Raw genomic sequence first — 20,805 nt, forward strand, 5'->3', positions numbered from 1 at the left:
TAGTTAGACAGCTAAATGCTTTGTTTTCCGTCGCCTTGATTGGTGGTCGTTACCAGTTATACCATGGGTCTGCAATCAGTGAGCGGTTAGCGAGATTATCAATGTAACGAATAAATGCGAAGGGTTGCCTCGGCAATGCTATTAAGAAGCTGTTGGTGAGTTTGCGAAATCTGTGAGCTTGCGAAATGTCCACAGGCCTACCACAAACATGTTTATTCAGATAGCTTGTTATCGTCAGTTAATTTGGCATTTTGAATTTCGACATAATGCAGTAAATGTCAATCAACGTTAGAGATACATCAAGATGAGTGAACGTTATTTTCTGTTTTAGTATGGGCCTAAGGTAATCTAACTAACTGTAACCTTAATGCTATATAACGTTGGCCACGGGTTTCACGGGTTGAGAGGACCCTTTGCACCACGTGATTCGACTTTTCCTGGTGTCATGGGTTACAGATTAAATATGGAGTTGACAAGTGCAGGGAATCGCTCTCCCTTTGTGCTCTCGTCCACGTGGGAGGATATGTGTCCATATCATTACGTTTATAACTTTTACTGTCTATGTTCTATAACTATAAATCCTTTGACATGGTGTTGGAAAGTATCCAGCACCACTGTTGTTTCAGTTCAGTCCTTGGATAGAAGTTGTAATTGAGGTTTTTTAAAGAATTTTGTAAATGTATCAAGGCAAATGTTGAAGATCACTGCATATGCTTTTGTGGTATTTTTTTTATAGTGCCCGACAGGCTGCTTGGTTTGACAAGGCAGATAAGCCACCTAGTCTCATTCAATTTTATCCAGAAGTATAATACAGCTTAATAACCCTGAGACAAAATCAATTGGCCCTCATAGATTAAATATCTTGGAGTGAGTGCATCCATCCACAGCTAAGAGTGTAGGATGCACAAGTATACCCCAGGGGTGTCTCCCCCAACCCCCTCGAAGTTACCAGCATAGACAAGGAGGCTGCTTTCTGGTTGTAACTGATCCTTCTGTTGGTTTGTGAGGAAGGGGAGTCCATGGACATTGACCACCAGATCCTGCTTTATCATTAATTCAATATGATCAGCAGGCCCTGGTCTGTGCACAGAAGGGCTGTAGCAATTTGCATAGGTTTGCAATTAGTGGATGAACCTTCATTTAGTTGAAATGGCAAATAAATGAATTACTCTCAGCCCTCAATGTGCAAATGGCACCTCCCAGTTCAATGCAGTACTTCCAGAGTTGCACACCACCGTCAAAAATTCCTCAAGGGTAATTTGTTTTTAAGTTGCAAATGTCAAGATTTGGAGGTGAACAAGAACACTATTTGCAACAAGACCATTAGAATGGTGTCTTTTGTCGTGTACCGTAGCTCAAATCACTGTACAGTAAAACGGGATTATCCTCCCTGTGACTCTGAGGCCCTAGTTTTGCAACACGTCTTGGGCACTCGGATCGCAAAAAGGACAGCGCTAAATACAACTGTAAAAGACCACATCGGCGCATTGCGATCCATTCACTCAAACCACTTGCTGAGGAGGTCTGGGATGCATTTGACAACTCATCTTTGGTAGTGTTAACACTGATACATCCCTGACTAGGCAGTAGCGAAATCTGAACACAAGTGATCAGCTGGACACCTTGGGACCTGGACACAGGTGTAAACGGTAATTTGTCTCGGCTGTCAACTTGTGATCTGATCGCGAAGACACATTTTAAAACCAAGTATAAGCACACTCTAAGTCATATTTAATTGTGCACAAATTTCATGTAGTGCCACTGACGTTCCTCCATCTCATTGAAGTGTGACTAGGCGATAGAGTTCAAATGGGATTTTAAATGTTGGTCAGTCAAGAGAGTCTACTTATAGACTTCTCAGTGCTGCTGTACATTCCTTATGTCAAGTGCCCCATTCAATAACCACCGACTTGGTACACACTCGATCACAACAAGATCCAAGGAGACCTCTGGGAGCAGGAATGCTACCCCTCTTGGTTTTCAAGAGGAATAGGACCGTTCACATGTACACCTGTACGTACTGTATGTCTGGAAACCGTTATCATTGCCTCAAAATCTGCCTATTGTTGAAGAGAGAAAGGGGTATGATGGCCCTGAGTGGTCTCAAAGTGGTCAGCTCAACTGAGTGGACAACAGAACAAGATCAGTGTTTTTTTTTTTTTTTTTTTTTTCTCAGTGGCTCTTGACATCCTGAGCCTCACCAGCCTCTGTGGACCCCAGAGCAGGGGCGACAGAGTGGGGTCAGAGGCAAGGTAAAGCCCTAATGTATCCTCAGTATGTGTTGAAGAGGAAGTGCTCTATCCCGCAATGCTCTTTAGCAGCATTGACTATGATTTCTTTACTCTTTGTGAAGCAAATGAGATAAGTATCTTTCTCAGACATCTAATTTATTGTTCTCCTCAAATAAACACAATGGCATTGTTTAATAACAACAAACCCAAAAAGAAGCACAAAGGGCATGTACATGCTTTTATGTTCATGTAAAGCAAGATGTGTTGTTGCTTTAGGACACAGGGCTTCATCAGACATTTAGACTTCAACATGGACCGGATTTAGATTATCTACCCACTGTCATGTCCCTGAAGGTTTGCATGGTTCTGTGTATTTTTCATAAAAAAGGAGGATAAAGATTTTCATTTTGTCAAGCTTCTCCTAAAGCTCAGTATCCAGGGCTCTTGAGAGAAATTCTTGTTTTTTTCTTTTCTTTTCTTTTCTTTTTTTTTAAAGTACTGCAGAGCTGCCAGAGGGCTATCACTGAGTCGGCAGCACACAGCTTTCAAGTAGTGTATTTGAGGCGCTGAGGGACTGAGATTATAAAGAAACAAAGGGCTTGCTTTGTAGTGCTTTGATATAAATGTTAATTTTAGAGGGGTGGAATAGGGACAGGGCTTGAATCCTTACATCGTTCAAGATGATGTTGGTATTGTGAAGAGCCTTTGCTTATGGCTGGGCAAGAGGAGAGGGGCAAGTGATGCCTTCTTTGCAATCTCTCGTAGATATTGATCACAAATCTTCACTTATGTGTGACTCCTGCTTTAACTATCATAAAAGAGCCAGAATCAAAAACCTGTAAAGTGTTTTTTTTCCTTTGGTTGATGTTCTACCTCAAGAGAGGGGAACCTGGCCTGAAGCTCAGTCACACAGATGATTGCAGTAACTGGCTGCCAGAGATTTTTGTTTGTTTTTGTTTTTGTTTTTGACCTCTCTGCGCCAGGGGACATGTTGTGCCCCATAGCTAATGTTCCAGCTTGATTTACTGTCTGAGGCATTTCATCACGCTCAGTTCAGCCAGCCAATCGTCTTCTTAAAGGGGGGCTGTCACACGTCTGACAGACAAAAAGCTTGTTGACATGTGAGAACGCTCAAGTCCAACTGGCTAGTAGCCCTGCCTTTCACTCGGTTAGTCCACAGGGAAAAGGGGAAGTGATCTTTCCGTCACTGTACAACAGTAGGCATGGCTATGTCTGTGCGTGTGTGTCTTGTGACTAGTAATGGTTTCAAAAGAGAGCACATGACTAGTAAGAGCATGAGTGTACATGGAGTGAGATCTCTCTCCCGGCAGCACACAAAAGGTTTCTTTTCGTTTTAAAACTCCTAAAAGACTATAGTAATGCTACATTGATTCAAGGCACTCATTGTCATATTTGCACAAATAAACTGAACAGCCTGAAGGGGGACAAAGTTGAGGAATGCGTATTGCCTGCATGCCTAGCATGCAACTGGATGCGCCTTATTAGCCAGTGGAAAACAGCCAGTTGGTATGTCACAGTGTTGCAGGCACAGACAAGCATTTGGGATTAGATCAGTTTGCCCCTAGTTGTGAGGCTGTTGCTATCAAACCAAATAGGTGAATGTGATTCATTCAGGTTAAAGGTCATTCTTTGGTCAAAGGTTAAGTGTTTGCTAGAGTGACTCTGTGTCAGAGATGAGATGCCAGTAGTGTAGATAATCTTCTGTGCAATGTAAGAATTATAGGCCTTGTTTTTTATGTTTTTCAAGATGTTTTCATTTGTCATAGTCAAATTGTAATCTGTAGTGTGTTGATTTTAAAAGATATATGTTTTTGGTCACGGAGTAGAATGTTATCTTGAATTTGGGTGTACTTGCATGGGTACAGTCTGTGCTGTGTTGCTCAGATACATTTGTGCTTTTATCCAGCTCTGACAGAATGACGTCTAGGAAGAAAGTTCTACTCAAAGTGATCATTCTGGGAGACTCTGGGTGAGTACCACCTTATGATTGAAAGCCACCAACAAAGTGTGTGTGTGTGTGTGTGTGTGTGTGTGTGTGTGTGTGTGTGTGTGTGTGTGTGTGTGTGTGTGTGTGTGTGTGTGTGTGTGTGTGTGTGTATGTGTATGTATATATATATATATATATATAATAATAAATATAAAAACCCTCTGTTGAAAAAATGTCCAGGCCAGTACATTTGGCGAATAGTCAGCCAGCCAGCATGCTCTGGGAGTGGTTTGGGTGATTACAGAAAGGAAGAGGTATTTGGTTAGGTTAGCAGAGATGCTGTGACACATTTGGGACTGTTGTATCATAAGCTATATGAATTAATTTGTTGTTAACTTAGAATGTTGCTGTTCATGCATTGCTGGTTGGAGTTCATATAGGTCACAATGTTTTGAGCAGCCTCAATGTTATTTTTTACAGCCATACCACAAGTTTCTACACAACAATAAATGTTATGTAAATTGTGACAATGACAGTGCAGGCTGGTGAAGAATAAGTCTCCGTTAAAGTCTACCATGAAGCTAGCTCGGCCTATCTTGAAAAGGACATTATACTAAATTCATGGGTTTTCGTGAGGGCGGAGTTTTAGAAATGAATATTTCATTCAAGTGTATGCAGTTTCTTAGATTCTTAAAGGATCTAGGCAAATCTCAATACATTTGAGAGAGTTTCTACTTTAATTATACACCTTCCCTTGGAATTACCTACTTTATTCCATAAGATAAGCGGCTGAGGAAGATGCATGCAGATCTGATGATCTGTTTCAGTATGCTGTTGGTCTGTACCCAAAGGCCATGTTACAGGCTATGACCGTTTATGAACCAAAATGTACACGGCAAATGTTGAAAGTCAATGCCGGAATATGGAAGTCTTGCACTCATAACAGAAGCCCACTTTGGGTGTAGAGGCGTTCATGCAGTTAGTTTCAGTGCGTCAGACACAGGTGGTTGTTGAGCTATTTACTGTTTACTTTCTTGCGGTGCTTGTAAAATTCAAGTTGGCTATGGTTGGTTGCATAGTGGGTTGCATCAGTGAAACATGGCTGTAGAAATAAGTGTGGCTTTCATCTTTGTAACTGCATTAATATCTCTCTCTCTCTTTTTTTCTTTCCCTCTCTGCTTCTGAAGAGTTGGGAAGACCTCGCTGATGAATCAATATGTCAATAAGAAGTTTAGTAATCAGTACAAAGCAACAATAGGAGCTGATTTCCTGACGAAAGAGGTGATGGTCGATGACCGACTCGTCACAATGCAGGTAATTCAAACATTCACTCAGTCCATAGGATGGAAATGAGTAAATGCTTATCAAGTGTTTTCTCCCCTCAGACATTGATCAAATTACAGCAAATATTGTCTACCCTTACAATGATCACTATGCTTAAGTCAACAAAGGGCTGAGGGGGGGAGAGAGTAAATTCCTGTTAACGACGAGTCTCGTTCAGCAAATGAAAATGAGATTCACCCTCACTGGCAGGGTCTGGGCTGCCCATTTCATGACATGGATAAGTCCCAAATGGTTGAGTCCACGTCAGCATCGGCATTTAGGATGGTTCAGGAGGATTTTTAACAGTGGATGGTGTGTTGAGCCATTTTCAACCCAAACAAACACCCATTTTTATAAAAGTGGTAATTTTGTGGTTGTTTCTTTTTTTTTTACAGTTTAGTCATATCCGTTAATTTACAGCTAAAAAAAACACACATTTTAGGGTGCGGTGCCTCTTTAACTAGTTTTCCTTTGTTTCTTCTGAAGATATGGGATACCGCAGGCCAGGAGCGATTCCAGTCTCTAGGAGTAGCATTCTACCGCGGCGCAGACTGCTGTGTTCTGGTGTTTGATGTGACCGCTCCAAACACCTTCAAGACCCTAGACAGCTGGAGAGATGAGTTCCTGATTCAGGCCAGCCCTCGTGATCCAGAAAACTTCCCTTTTGTGGTGCTGGGCAACAAGATAGACCTTGAGAACAGACAGGTAAACGCATGGCATCAGCAAAGGGCAGAGAAAAGCGAAACTCCTAGTCTTCTGCCTCAGAAGTGCAACTCCTTTGTGGAAATCTTGTGGTGAATCTTGTCGGTGAATTAAGACAGACGGCTAAATGGTTCATCATCACCAAGTTCTCCAGATCTCTGCCTATTTATACAATTGCTTGTATAGCTTTGGTCAGATTATACAGAATCTGCTGTCTATTTAATTACACCGTTTTTTTGTTCCCCAGGTGACAACCAAGCGTGCACAAGCATGGTGCCAGAGCAAGAACAACATCCCCTACTTTGAGACAAGCGCCAAGGAAGCCATTAATGTGGAGCAAGCCTTTCAGACCATAGCACGCAATGCCCTAAAGCAGGTATGGCACAAGAGCTGAAGTGATCACTTTATGTAGTTGAAGTGATATTCTGATGTTGATTTAGTAATTGTATACTTCAATATTGATACCAGTATTCAGTATTAAAAAAATGCTCATAGCTGTATACATTGTTCTTCACTCAGTCAGTGGTATTGTCATGACATAAAATGGATGCGCTCTAAGTTCCTCTAACATCTTCATTTCCTGTCTGTATCCATCTCTGCTGTGCTCAGGAAACAGAGGTGGAGTTGTACAACGAGTTCCCTGAGCCTATCAAACTGGACAGAAATGAGCGGGCCAAGCCTTCAGCGGAGACATGTAGCTGCTAAGGACCTGGAACCCTTGGGTGGATGGGGGGTCTCTGCTGTAGACCCTCACCCCCTCTGGCCTTGTCTCTCCCCTCTGCCAACCACACATTCTCTATCCCTACCCTGACACCCCCCCCCCCTACTTTCCCCAATATTATAACTGGCCTTTGTAGAGCAAGCAGGCTTCCTCTCGTAGAGTACACCGTACACGTTAATGCACTCACATCCATATACTCAAAGACACTTAAGCTCAAAAGGCTAACATATAAGCTCGAAGACCACCTAAATATGTCAAAACCTTTTGGTAACTATGTGTGTGATTATCTTAAAAATAATAGCCCTTTTAACCCCTGTTGTTACAACTCTGGACACCTGTTTTCTTTTCTTGCCCTCTGTGTGTGAAGTTCACGTCCCCGTAACACTTGAAAGGGGGGTTAGGGGCTTCCTTGTGGATTTGCTCCCAAACTGTAAAATGGAGAATTGAGATGTAAAGGATGAAGGATAAGTAATTGATCTCGGTGTGAGCTGAGGGTGTGGAAACGCATCTACGGCCACATGTGCAGCTCTAAGACATGCGTGGATGCTAACGTGAATGGTCTCAGAGGTGAACTGGGTGGCAAGATGGGGGGTGTTGGAGAGGGGGGGGGGGGGAGCCTGAATGCTTTTAATTTCTGCACTTTGTTGACTTGTAGACCTTTAACAAAGCACCTCATTTGCAGCTAATACAGATGTAGAACTACCATTTCAGTTCAAACTAGGGTTAGAGGTATGGATTTAAAACACTGCCCTGATCACTGAGTAATGCTTACCTGCTTATCCTAATGTGCCCTACCTTTTTAAGCTTTCGTCATTGGTCTCCTTTATTCTTCTAACTGATTCTTAGTGATTGGACAGGTCAGGACAGGTTTAATAACCTAGCTGACCAATCACAAATTCCTGGACTGGTTGGGTGATGTTTTATGTCATGTGATTTCAAACCATCAAGACACTTGTGCTATGGCTAGTGGAAAGGGGTCCTGGCCTGTCATCCTATGCCATACTGAGCTGTACCTGTAGATGAACTCTGAATAAGAAGGAACTAATCAAATGCCCAAATCAAATAGCCAATCACAAATCAGGGAGGAAAGCAAAATGTGTTTTTTTTTTTTCCTTTGTGTATGAATACGACTCACTACTACTACTACTACTACTAGTGCTAGTAGTACTATGATACTAGTACTACTATATTGTCTACTTTTTTATTGTCTACTTTCATGTCATAAGACTTTGTATAACTGCAAATCTGTTCATTTGTCGATCTGTGGCAAAAGCCAGCTGTTTCGGTCTTACCATATCTCACTCTGTGTCTGAAGGTAGCTCAGGTTGGCAAAGAATTTAAGTGCTTGATATCACTTGGATCTTTTACTATCTGTTCGTACATTATTATTATTGTTATTATTATTATTGAAAATTTGACTTGCATTACATAGACAAAAATACAGAACTTGATAAAAGGATGGGGAAAATGTTAAAACATTCGTCATTGAAATTAAACCACATATGCACAACATACACATCGTTTGGGAAATATATGTATTTCAAAGTAATAATGAGAATAAAAATGTTGTTGAATAAATAAATGTTGTTTTTTTACCCCCCTGCAGAATGGACATAACCATTCTGTGTTTAGACTAGCACATACAGGAAACAAATTCTTTATTGCATGACAAACTAATGACTCCAGCACAATTTCCTGGTTTGTGATCAGTAGATCAGTAGATCACCAAACCTGCAGACTTTCATACTCAAAAATGTGAAATTCACCAATGAATTTGAAAAAGGAAGCTTGTGGGATTTTCCAACTCACTGCTAGTGATTTATGGAAAATACAGCAGGATTAATGGTCTCTCACAATTTAAGTCTTAAATCCTACCAAAACGTATGTGCTACAACACCCAAGTCCTTCATTTCTTGTTCATTTCACTTCCCAGAAGCCATTGCTGCAGAGGCCCTGCTGTCTTGGGTCGCTTTTGGGCTGTGGATTTTTCCCCAGTATCTGTCTTTGTGGAATCTGCAGGTTCCTTCCTCTTAGTGGGCGTGGAGCTCTTTAACCAGCTCATCATCATCTTACTACTGGCAGTCTCCACAGGCTTCTGAGCAGAGTAAACAAAGCAAGAGACATAGCCAAAAGGCTTAGGAAGCACCATACAAGACCACGGTCAAACTTGCCAGACACTGCATTCTGTATGTATGAGATACGGCAGAGAAACGGCAGCCTCACAGTACAGTTAAAGCCAGTGTTCTACTACACAAATACTCATGAAAGACCTCACTGTGAAACTTGGAAGTATTCTCTTACAAAATTGAGACTCATGTACGACTCCTGTACTACTGAACAGTGTCTTCATTTAGTTTTTTTCTGTTTCTATTTAAAATTGACGAGCTCTAAAGACATTTGTATTTACCTCTGTTGAGACATACTGTACCTAAGCCATTTCCTGGTAACGTATGGTGTTCTGTACTGACATGCATGACCGCAGAGTTATTTGTCAAAGAAGTGTAAATTCTTCAGTGTTTTAAGACGTACTGGATTAAGTGTTTTTCTAGCGTGTGTACTAACTTCACTATAGCATATGAATCAGCACAGACTGTTTGGGCGAAATTCAATCACTGTATTAAAAGTTGCTTCGTCGTACCTGCAAGCACTTGGAGATTTCCACAATAAGCATGAAATATTCTGTGCGAATAAATCCTAAATATTCACAAGTATGAACAGTTTTGGCACTGTTGTAAATACTGTCAACTACAGCACAGTTGTACTGCCAGTCTAGAGCAATTACATTAACAGAAATGTATGAAATGTACTATCCATAATAAGATCGCAAGAGCCTTTGGTAAGAACCTGCGGTCATGAAATAAAGAAGAATGTTTCTGACTATGAGTTATTATCAGAGGTGATAGATTTGAATAATACATTTAAACACAAAATAAGTATGATTCTGTGGGTGAGTAATTTTTGCTCAGTAAACTAAATGTGTGTCGCCCCCAGAATCTCAATGATAAAACAACTTTTAGGATGCATACCTTCTTAATGTTAGGATCCACAGGCTGTAGGCACTCTGGGGAATTATTGCGCAAGTTGTTGACAAAGGAGGAGACAGGGTGAAAGGTCAATGCATTTTTGGGGCTCAGCATTTCCAGGGCATCAAGTGATCGCACCTCCCCGAAGTCAAGCCATCGCCTCACCTCCTCCTCACCATCAAGCACCGCTGGCATTCTACAGGGCAAAAGTGTTAGGTTAAGTAGGTGCACCTAAACTAATATACTTACACAAACCTACTCTGTTCAACGGGGAGGACTGGACTGGTCTGCCTCTTGCCTCTTCAGGGTGCACATAACAGCATGGTAACACAAATGTTGGGCATAGTTGGGACTGGCTAGTAGACAACTTGACTGAATTTTTAAAGTTGTCTGTATATAGAAGACTTCTCGCAGTCTTGGATAGCTGATTTGTGCACTGCATTTGACCTTACATGTTCTCTTTTGGAATGAGGATTTATTTTTGGTATGTACTACTCATATCTGTTGATTTAAACAACCTGAGCTTGGATGCTTGATCTATGCTCTGACCACAATCATGCCTTCAGTGACTGGTGGTTAAGATAAGATAAGCCAGTGTACACAGGCCATCCCACATTAGTCATCATACATATTATTCTTTAACATATTTCATACGCAACAGATTAGGGTATCTTGTTAAGCCACTGAAGCTAAGCTTAAATCATGGTGGCTAAGTTACACCTCTAGATTTGTGTTGTGTTTTCAACAACTGCTGCTAGACAAGTTTGGACAATTGCTGCTAGACAAGTTTTAGTAAGACATAGTAACATAAAACATGACAGCTAAAACCTCATGAAGTCAGATTAACAGTACTGAATAAAAACAGTACTTCAAGGCAGGGACTTGCCGGTCATGGATGCTCTGAAGATCAGATGAGGCATCTACTGTGATGACAGTGTAGGTGTACAGAGGCTCCCCACCAGACGGGGGTGTCCAGCAGTCAAACAGGCCTGCAATGGTGAGCAGCCGCCAGCCAGTCCATCTACATTCCTCATCCTTGTCCTGTGAATGGAGAGGAAGTTCAAAAACAGTAATACAGGAATTAACTCTTGACATCCTGGAAACACTGAGGACTATATAGGTGCTTCAACTAAACTTATTAAAGACCGATTTTAAAGGGACTGTCAATGAGCTGTCTGTTTAGTATGAGTATGAGATAATTATCTTCTCTCTGTTATGCTGGCAATGTAACTCAATGGTAAAGTTACCTCTTCTTGTTCTGGTGTCTGAGCCTCGGACTGATATTCTTGTTTGACACCATCACACTGTGTGTCAGCAGATCCAGGCAGTGTTTGCTTGCTTTGGGGAAAGTAGATGAAAAATGGCTGCTTGTCCTTGTCCTGTCTCCTCCACTCATAAAAACCATCTGCCAGGATGACGCAACGTTGACCTTTCAAAAGGGGATCCTAACGGAAACCCACCAAAGTGTCATCATGAATTAATGCTGAATATTACCTCCAATACCAGATGGAAAATGTATGTAAGCTTTACAACATACACTCTTTTTAGTGTGTTTTAAAATGTGTATTTCACCTACCAATAAGTTACTACTAGCATAAAAATATGAATTGCTTTCACTTTCCAACAACATTAAAATCTCAATATGTAAAATGCCACACTTATCTCAACATATCAGAGGCATCTTCTGCAGCCCAAGAATGTACCCCTCCCACCCTTCTGGTTTCATCATGCTGTTACAAGGATGGACAATCACCTTATAGGACTTCTTTTCCAGCAGGCTCTCTCTGCGACAGTTGTTGGTGCTGTACTGCATTTTGCTTGGGTCGTTCTCCTTAAACCAGGCAGGAACCAGACCCCAACGCATTGCAGCCAGGACAAACTCATCTACCGGAGCATCCTGTGGATAAAACTTAAATGTAACAGTCTTCTACACTGATGCAAGAACTACAAAAGCAAATTGGCAATGTACCTTACCTTCTTAAAATGCCTATGGGATAATAACACTGGGCTGTTGGACTGAGGGCTCTTATTGTAAGAGGGTCGGTACTTGTCCATATCTCCATCTCGCCACTGTGGTCTTCTTCGCCTTCCTGACCTGTCCCTATACCCAGAAGCTCGGCTGACCTCATCTGGCGCCAAGGTGCACGCAGTCCTTCCGCACATGCCCGGGCAAAATACTAGGTCACGTGACAACAATACAATTCACAGTTAATAACTTCCACAAATGCTCTTGGGTGCAAGGGAAACGTACAGCAGAACGCTGACTTATATCATCCCCATTTAAACCCCTAGTGTATACGTCAGATATCACCATTCATTTTCTGTGAGGAGGTAGCTAACTTGACTCTTAGCTCGACAGCTAACTAGTTAGCACTTATTGTTACACGAACAGCATTTTATAAAATAAATCCCCACAGAAAATGTTTGGCGAGTTCTGCCACTAATGCAAATAGTGTAGATTTCTACACTGAAATGTTATCAAGTCACCAGACCGCTCAAGTCAACAAGCTAACAAAAGACACGACTGCACGCAACATCTAGCATCGCCTGGTTTACGGAGCAAACAACACTCCCCTTTCTCTCTCTCTACGTAGGACTCGTCGAATATATTTTACAATAACAATGTCAAGAACAGTCAAATACCTACCTTTCACATGTAGACAAACAAAGCAGACCAGTCAAGATGCTTGCTCCGCTAAAAAGTGTGGTCTGAGCAGTGGCTTACGTCACGTTCCAGCCTCCCCACGAGTGAAGTTGACGTACACTCAAGCAGGATAATACAAATGCTACATAAAGACACTAACACATGGGTTGGAATGTTTTTTATTCTTTTACGTATTTATATATTCAAACTCCCCATACCTTTTCCTTACAATACACAAACCATGACATAAAAAATGTCAGTAGTCTAACAATATCTATGACCTAAAACTACTTCACTTCATCAGACTCAAAACGAAGCAACAATGAACACAATGGAGTCCCACAAATGAAAAAAAAAAATGTATTATTCCCTGTCAAAATTACCTGCTTAATACGTAAGTTCTGCTGTACAGTCAAAAAGCATTCAGCCATAAAATCTGTATTGGTACACATGCACTTCCAGAATTCACTTGCCAACCACCAGAATATCATTCAACCTTGTTGCTGGTATTTACTTGGTTCTGGGGATGTATAAAAAAGGCAAAATGTGGTAACAATGATTGGCACCTAAAGGTGGCAGAGGCATGATATGATCAGTCACAGTAGTGTAGTTTCAGGAGCTGATGGGCTTGGTCATTAGCACAACACTAATGTCAAGCCAATAAGATGCAACTCTAGCCATCTAGCAGTTTGAGTATGCTCTCTCTCTCCTTCAGGGCCTTCCAGGCCTGGTCCTTTTCTTTCTTTGTGGGTGTACGTTTCTTCTGCCTGGCAGCCATGATGCGACGGAAGCCCTCCATGACTTCATTGTCAGCCACTCGGACCCGCTGTCTTAGTTCCTGTTTGCGCATCTCCTCCCGAGCCAACCTAGATAATGAGTGGTCATAGAAATTTTGTTTCACTAATATAACACAGCAGAGAGCAAACTTATAACTAAACTATGTGGTTAAGTAAAAAAAAAACTTAACTAGTGTTTACCTCAGGAGCTCCTGTTTGCGGGAACGATTATGGGCACTCAGGGCCTTGAGTTCTGCTTGTCTCTTGTGCAGCTCAGCGAGCACCTCATCCTCTGCGTCTCCACCAACCCCCTGACGTTCTTCTGAGTCTAGAAGCCCCTGTGATATCAGCTCCTCCTTGATTCGGGCTTCAAGGGAGCGTGTGTGGGGGACACTGTACAAAAAACATAATGCTTAAGCATAGCAAATATGTAAATGTATTACTTTCAATCTGATTCTGCTTGGTGCTTTGTCAAAAAAGCAATCCAAAGGACAAGTTCCAGACCACAATGAATGGAGTTGACGTGTGTTTGGGACCCCTGGAATAGGGTTTCTTCTCACCTAAAAGCTTTCCCTTGACTGCGTGGTGAAGTCCCTGCCCCATCGTCCTTCCCTGGAATGTCTGGAATTGGGGAATCCTCCATTGGGGCTATGATGTTCTCCTACAAAGCAAATTTAAATGTTGATCATACTCTAAAATGAGTCATTTTCATTTAATCTCAAAATGGCTGTAGTTTAATTATTTCTCAGGCTCAGCCACACTTTAACTCTTTTTTTAACTCGCTTCTCATTTCAAACTTCTGATTCTGACCTCAACCAGGGCCTGAAGTAGACGCTGAGTGAGAGGACCAAAGGGACACCCATCGTCAGGAGGGTCGTGCTGGGACTCAGACTTTTTTATCAGGGCATCTACATCTGAAGAATACATAGATGATTAATTATCACCAACAACAAAATCAAAAGTGTGTTTAAAAAAAAAAAAGGGTGATTTAAGTGATAATGAGTTTGCAAAACCTGAATATTTTGGACATGATGGTTGACCACCATGGTGTGCGTTAAATATTTAACATTATAAAGAATACTTGGTCAGCTGGTATACATTTCCTGGACAGTACTGTGCTCTATAAAGTGAGCTGAAGAACTACAGGTTCAGGTTGTCATTTTTAGGTGCAGTCTTGCTTCCCAATATGCAATGCACTGACCTTTGGCGTCGAGCTCAGAAAGCGGGCCCATCATGCTCTTCTTTTTGTCATTGGCTCTGGCTCCCTCCCTCTGCTCCTCCAGGAGATCCTCTTGTGCCCAGCGCTGGGAATAGTGCTTTCCCAAGGCAGGGACCTTAAAAGAAGAAGGCCAGTATATCCTCTAACTAATGCACAAACTTCTTCCTCAGTCTCACACACATTCTACCCGCATTGACAGATTTCACCAGATGGTGATATGTAAAAATGGGATTATGGCTATACGTTTGTGTGTGTAGTAATATGAGTAAACCCACTTTATAATATTCAGCCTCATCTTCTGGAGGCTTCAGCAGTTCTTCCAGAACCCGTATTTCTTCATTGGTTATGTCAGAACAGTATGGTTCCACCGAGGCCCAAAATCTTAAACACATAACCAGAACACCAGAGTGAAATAACAGCAATAACATATCAGGTTAACAATAAAGGCGACTGCCCTTTCAGGTTAGGTTAGGTTGATTTACCGGTTAGGAGCATCATTTTTGGGATTACGTGGAATCTCTTGGGGGTCTTCACTGAACTCATACTCTTGCACTTTGGGCTGCAAGTTCTTTGATTTTGGTCGACCAGGACCAGGTCCTGCACCATGGCTGCCCTTGCCATCTAGTTTCTGCTTCTTAGTCTTTGAATGTCGTGAGGTGACAGAGAGGTCTGCATCCTTCAGCTTCAGAAACCTCTTGTCTCCTTTCTTATCCTGCCAGTCTGTCAGAATCTGCAATAAAAACAGAACAATACCACAATCTTAATAAAGTTGTTCAGGAAATATAAGCAGGCCAAATATATGTTTATCTCAACATTTCACCTGTCTCTGTTCTTCCAATGCTCGAAGACGTCGACTCGCCGAGGAGAGGAGGGTCTCCAATTCCAACTGGAGTGTGTCTAGTTCTTCTATGCCAATTCCATCATCCTCTGAACGTCCAAGAACCGCTGTGTATCGTGGACATACCTTGGTGTGCTCCACAGGCTTGAAGTCATAGTATTTAAGCGGTGGGCAATCCTTCAGCTCACTCATCTCGTCAGTCAAAGTATGTTTCTATCTACAACAAAACATCACAAGAAAATGTACTATGCGCGTTAACCTGTCCAGCGGATGGGATGGCACTTTATTCCTTGTAAATATGCATATACTGCATATAAATGACTTAAGTCATCTGAGTAAAAAACTTGTGTGGGCGATCACTGATTATCGGGCCTACAGTGTATATTCTGACAATTTGTTATTCGAGAGGATGTCCCGGCCAAATAAGAACGGTTTATCACGTGCTGGTTTTAGGGACGAACACTTGCAGACACCTTAAGGGCTAACTTTAAGAGTGGAAAATACGCAAATACACAGCTTGCTTCTGTCTTCTGCTGTCCTGTTCAAGCAATGTATTGATGGAGCTTGCGCTAATATTGGCGAGTATGCTAGCTAGCTAGCTAAATCCATAGCTAGCTGAATAAATACCGGTTTCGCCAAACAGAAGGGATACATCTCACTTAATATTGTATACGTATTGCCTAATTCCCACCTAAATTATTGTATTTAAATATGTTGCATCTACATTGTGATTTGCTACAAATAAATATGAATACAGTTAGCTAATTAAACGGCAGTATTTACCTCTGAGAAGGGGCAGCCATTACCGGTTGTACCATGTCCACATGAACAGGGGAAGGGATAATATATGTCACCAGTTAGGTGTCTATAATACAGAGGGCAAGACAAACTATAGCATTATTTTAATACATTTTTTATTAAAATATACCTATAGTGTTTAAGGTTGTGTTTATATTGATTTAAAATGGCATTATTCGTGGAGAAAATGATTGGGATTTTTTGCTTTAGGTAATGGTTTGGCCGAGGCTACAACCTGGTAGTGAATGAGATGCCGCTGTTTTTACAATTTATGCGTTCAGTTTATAAATGTTACACAAACACGCAATACCTTGGTAAAGGATTTGTGCCTTCATTACAGATTTTCTTAAATTTCTCACCAAACTTAAATGTATGGACAGGGGTGCATTCGATCTGAATCTCAGTTCTTTAAAAATATCCTGTGTGACTTGTGCTTTGACGGGTTGGTTTATTGAATTTAAAGTAAAGGGAGCATTTTTCTAGCAAAAGGTTTCTAGGTTCTTGCAAACTCTTTCCAATATACCTATTAACAACGACAAGCGATTGTGGTATATGTTTCATACAACATGTTAATATACATTTGTATTATGGGATTATGTTGACCCTATTTACTACTTTTAATTTAATTTAATTTAAATCTCTACTGGTGATATTAAGGGGTTAGATTAAATATATCTCTATAATTATAATTATATATTTTTTGCACTATATCTGAGTTATGTTTCTTTGATGTCTATTTTTATGTGCATGTAATTTCTCTGTGCATATTATGTATTTGCTGTAAAGCACTTTGAGCTGCATTCTTTTGCATGAAAGGTGCTATATAAATAAAGTTGTATTATTATTATTATTATTGATTATAGAAGAGGTAGCATGATTTAATGCAATATCGTAACATCAAATTCACTGCAGGGTATGCACTTTCACCATGGATACACAGAACACACATCCGTAGCAGAAAGTGGCATACTTCACAATTTTGACAGTAGGTTAGACAGCAACCTCTTGTTATAGAATGATTGGTTGATGTTGCTCATACAGGCGTGTCCTCGGTGGTGCGGGCGTGGCGTCAGTACTTCCGTCTTCTTCAAAGAACGCTGAAAATGGTAAGACTTTATCGTTTTCTCGAACATTTTCCGTACTCTGTCCGGTACACGACACTTTTATGATATAATATAATGATTTGTCCAAAGGGATTTAGCGATAGAATGAAGTTTGACCGTTTTGCATTACATACAGATGTAAATGCAACGTTAAGTTGTCTTGTCAGCTTTGCTAGCTAAAGGTGGCTAGCAAGCTAGCTTGCATTTGGGATGTAAGTCTAGTTCCAGGAGGCATCCCCACCCCACACATACTATTTTCGAATTGGTATGGTTGACTTCAACGGTTGTTTTTAAGTTGGTGCATGGTATATCGCGGAGAGGAATGAGTGATTTTAGCCCAACTGTTCTGCCCTATTTTGATAGCAAATGTAAAATGCTAGCTAGTTAGCTAAGTAATGTTAGCCAGATAGATAAACATTGAGAAATATTGCCACTAGAAGAGTCTTCATAACATTGCCACATGTCCGAAGACCCCAACAGAGACCATTGACACTGTGTCATTACAAGTAGTTGTCAGGTGGATGTACGATTATGAAATTTGAACAATTGTGCGGCATCTGGTGTATTGACCATATATGGTAATTGCTCCTAAGAGCTAGATGTGATTCTCATCCGCGAACATGTTATGTCTTGTCTTTCAGACAGCCACTTTGCGCCCGTATCTGAACGCTGTGCGAGCAACTCTCCAGGCAGCGCTATGTCTGGAGAACTTCTCCTCTCAAGTGGTCGAACGCCATAACAAGCCAGAGGTTGAGGTCAGGTAAGGTGTCTGCAAAATATGAGACGTGGAAGGTTGTAACATGCTTTAGACTTTCAGGTCATAAACCACATTTTTGGTACATACGTTTCTTCCTTTGGCTTTACATTTGAATTTAATATGAACCCAACTGACTTCACTTTGCTTAAACATAATAAACAAATACCTATGAACATGAGAAAAAGGCATACCATGTAGAAATGTTTTTCTTTTGTAGGAGTAGCAAAGAGTTGCTACTGCAGCCAGTGGTGATCAGTCGCAATGAGAAGGAGAAGGTCCTAATCGAAGGTTCCATTAACTCTGTGCGAGTCAGCATTGCTGTGAAGCAGGTAAATGGCCATCCTGCATTAGAGTAAAGATTATATTTATAAAGCGTATACAGGCTAGGCCTCATCAGATGCTTCTTCATTTCCACAGGCAGATGAGATTGAGAAGATCCTGTGTCATAAATTTATGCGGTTCATGATGATGAGGGCAGAGAACTTCTTTATCCTGAGGAGGAAACCTGTGGAGGTGGGTCAGAGGAGGGGTCCTGAAGTACCAGATGTGTTTGTTATGTAGCTGTCTATTCAGATGCCTTATTCAAACCCCTTTATATTCACAACAGGGCTATGACATCAGCTTCCTCATCACCAACTTCCATACAGAACAGATGTACAAACACAAGTTGGTGGACTTTGTCATTCATTTCATGGAGGAGATCGACAAAGAGATCAGCGAGATGAAGCTGTCAGTCAACGCCCGGGCCCGTATTGTTGCTGAGGAGTTCCTCAAAAATGTATGATTAACAACGTTCTATTTCCATCGTAAACATTACATTTTAATAAATTAGATTTTATTGGTAATGCTGCTTGTTTGTTAAGGTTTGCATAAATATATTGTGTTGCATTGTTTTCTTCCAGTTCTAAAGGACCCATGTCTCGCCTCATGCTATATCACGACATGGTCATCTCAACGGTTTCTTCAGAGAGAGGCAGTGTACATTTTTTCATGGCTTACCAGGAAGAGAAAGAGGAACCAATCCGCAAGGGAGTTACAAAAGACCAAACAAGGCCTAGCACAGTGCCTCTTCTGCCTTCTGTATTGTGTGATCCCTGTGCTTATAGACAGTAATGGCTGTACATAATAAACAATCAATCGTGTCTGTCTCACAGAACAAAACTTAAACCCCAAGGCAGGTCCTTAGTCAACACAGTTAATGTTAATGGGCACAGGGATTCACTTGAATAAACAGTGAAATTGTATTATGGCTTACTTTTTTTATATGTCAGTGTTTTTGTTTTCACATTTTTTTGTTTCAAGATCCTCATAAAAGACACAAACAGATAGTAAAATAATTGTTTATATTTTAACACAAATGTAATGGAGATCTTATGAAAACTCACCGGTAAAGTGTAATATTGAGCTAAAATGGCATCAATTAAACCCATCATTCCTCTTTGTATGCCTCTGTTTTCTGTTAAAATGCCTGCAGGATACAGTTAACATTATCCCTTACATGGTTTTACTATGTACAGAGGATCTTCAGGGAAATCAGACATTAGTGTATATATATTTTAACATACATATTAGCATAAATAAGCTTTGCATCTTAGATGGTAAGATTGACTGGATCTGTTAGTGATTAGCCTGGAGGCTTTCTGACCTATTTTATTTATGTAACCTATGTATATTTTTAGCAGGACATGATTGCTATACAGGAAGTGAGTTATCACAGGAGTTAGCGTGTGTTTAGGGTGACCAGGCTTACCGCTTTGCGTTGTACTGCACAGCATTTCGACCCTTTGTCAACATGACCCCATATGTTGAGGTAATGTCCCGCATTTTCATTGGTCATGGCACACGAGCCGCTTATGTCGTTGCTGCATAGTTTCTAACCTATGTAATAGCGCTATGTCAAAAGCAGCAACCAGGGGCACGCTCATTCCCGACTAAACGTTTATTTAAATTGAAACGGTGGCGTGTTGAACGTCCTGCTGTGTTATCCAAGCGTTGCAACCATGGCAGCTAAATTCTTTGCGTCGTTTTCAAAGACTTTTCGGACCCTGATGAAATCTATAAATAGCTTACGTATTTTTTTTATTTATTTTTTTTATTTGTATTCTCATCTGGCATTTGTTAGGGACTGGAGTTGGATCCATTATACGCACTGCCTATGTGATAAGGCGGGATTGAGCTGCATGATGCCTGCTGCTTTGCGTAACAGTTGCCTTTGATGGGCCTGGAATGGCCAATGTTCTCTGTCTATCAAATACATGTTACGTTGCAAACTTAGTGTACCTTTTTGATGGAAAACAGCACCGTGCTCATCATATCTTTTTATTACAAAAGCTGAAATCTGTATCTTTTTTGGCCTGACTAGTGTATTGTGGAATCGACTACATGACAAAATATGGGTGTTTACGAGAACGAAAGGCAGAACACAAATGTTTTATTATATCAAAGTTTTTGGTTACCTCTCAGCATTGGTATCATATCCCATATTGTCCCACACAAATGTACTACTTGTCCAAAATTTGGTCTTTTATGCATCTGATGACAATCAAAATGTTTTGACTACAGTCAGGGATGGATTAACGAACGGGCTACCGGGCCCAGGCCCAGGGGCCCATGAGCTCAGGGGGCCCCTAAGCCAGAGCCTCTGCATGAAGTCGCTGTTATGTATCTCTTATTTGTGGTTGAAAAAGGTGTATTTTGTTCATTTGCTAATGGCTTTAATTGA

The 20,805-nt window shown here is 41.0% G+C and overlaps 4 protein-coding genes across 4 annotated transcripts; 2 read left to right on the top strand and 2 right to left on the bottom strand.

The window, feature by feature from the left end:
* Positions 1 to 31: 31 nt before the first annotated feature.
* On the top strand, positions 32 to 8,503 carry LOC122130786 (ras-related protein rab7). Its single transcript, XM_042705548.1, has 6 exons — positions 32 to 155; positions 4,159 to 4,221; positions 5,367 to 5,493; positions 5,989 to 6,207; positions 6,452 to 6,580; positions 6,814 to 8,503. Exons 1-6 carry the CDS (start codon positions 115 to 117, stop codon positions 6,907 to 6,909), a joined length of 675 nt encoding a protein of 224 aa, XP_042561482.1. The 5' UTR covers positions 32 to 114; the 3' UTR covers positions 6,910 to 8,503.
* On the bottom strand, positions 8,444 to 12,704 carry hmces (5-hydroxymethylcytosine binding, ES cell specific). The gene is made up of 7 exons (XM_042705547.1): positions 12,596 to 12,704; positions 11,923 to 12,125; positions 11,702 to 11,845; positions 11,196 to 11,393; positions 10,835 to 10,989; positions 9,952 to 10,144; positions 8,444 to 9,020 (listed from the first exon to the last, which is right to left on the bottom strand). The coding sequence occupies exons 2-7, from the start codon at positions 12,109 to 12,111 to the stop codon at positions 8,832 to 8,834; spliced, it is 1,068 nt and encodes a 355-aa protein (XP_042561481.1). The 5' UTR covers positions 12,112 to 12,125; positions 12,596 to 12,704; the 3' UTR covers positions 8,444 to 8,831.
* Positions 12,705 to 12,755: 51 nt separating this feature from the next.
* tada3l (transcriptional adaptor 3 (NGG1 homolog, yeast)-like) lies at positions 12,756 to 16,302 on the bottom strand. Its single transcript, XM_042705546.1, has 9 exons — positions 16,209 to 16,302; positions 15,408 to 15,642; positions 15,070 to 15,317; positions 14,863 to 14,968; positions 14,570 to 14,702; positions 14,179 to 14,282; positions 13,929 to 14,029; positions 13,570 to 13,761; positions 12,756 to 13,458 (listed from the first exon to the last, which is right to left on the bottom strand). The coding sequence occupies exons 2-9, from the start codon at positions 15,615 to 15,617 to the stop codon at positions 13,266 to 13,268; spliced, it is 1,287 nt and encodes a 428-aa protein (XP_042561480.1). The 5' UTR covers positions 15,618 to 15,642; positions 16,209 to 16,302; the 3' UTR covers positions 12,756 to 13,265.
* Positions 16,303 to 17,219: 917 nt separating this feature from the next.
* arpc4l (actin related protein 2/3 complex, subunit 4, like) lies at positions 17,220 to 19,523 on the top strand. Its single transcript, XM_042705549.1, has 6 exons — positions 17,220 to 17,329; positions 17,968 to 18,086; positions 18,301 to 18,412; positions 18,501 to 18,596; positions 18,691 to 18,861; positions 18,986 to 19,523. The coding sequence occupies exons 1-6, from the start codon at positions 17,327 to 17,329 to the stop codon at positions 18,989 to 18,991; spliced, it is 507 nt and encodes a 168-aa protein (XP_042561483.1). The 5' UTR covers positions 17,220 to 17,326; the 3' UTR covers positions 18,992 to 19,523.
* Positions 19,524 to 20,805: the final 1,282 nt, after the last annotated feature.

This window comes from Clupea harengus, unplaced genomic scaffold (genome assembly GCF_900700415.2).
Source record: "Clupea harengus unplaced genomic scaffold, Ch_v2.0.2, whole genome shotgun sequence".
Classification (NCBI taxonomy): Eukaryota; Metazoa; Chordata; class Actinopteri; order Clupeiformes; family Clupeidae; genus Clupea; species Clupea harengus.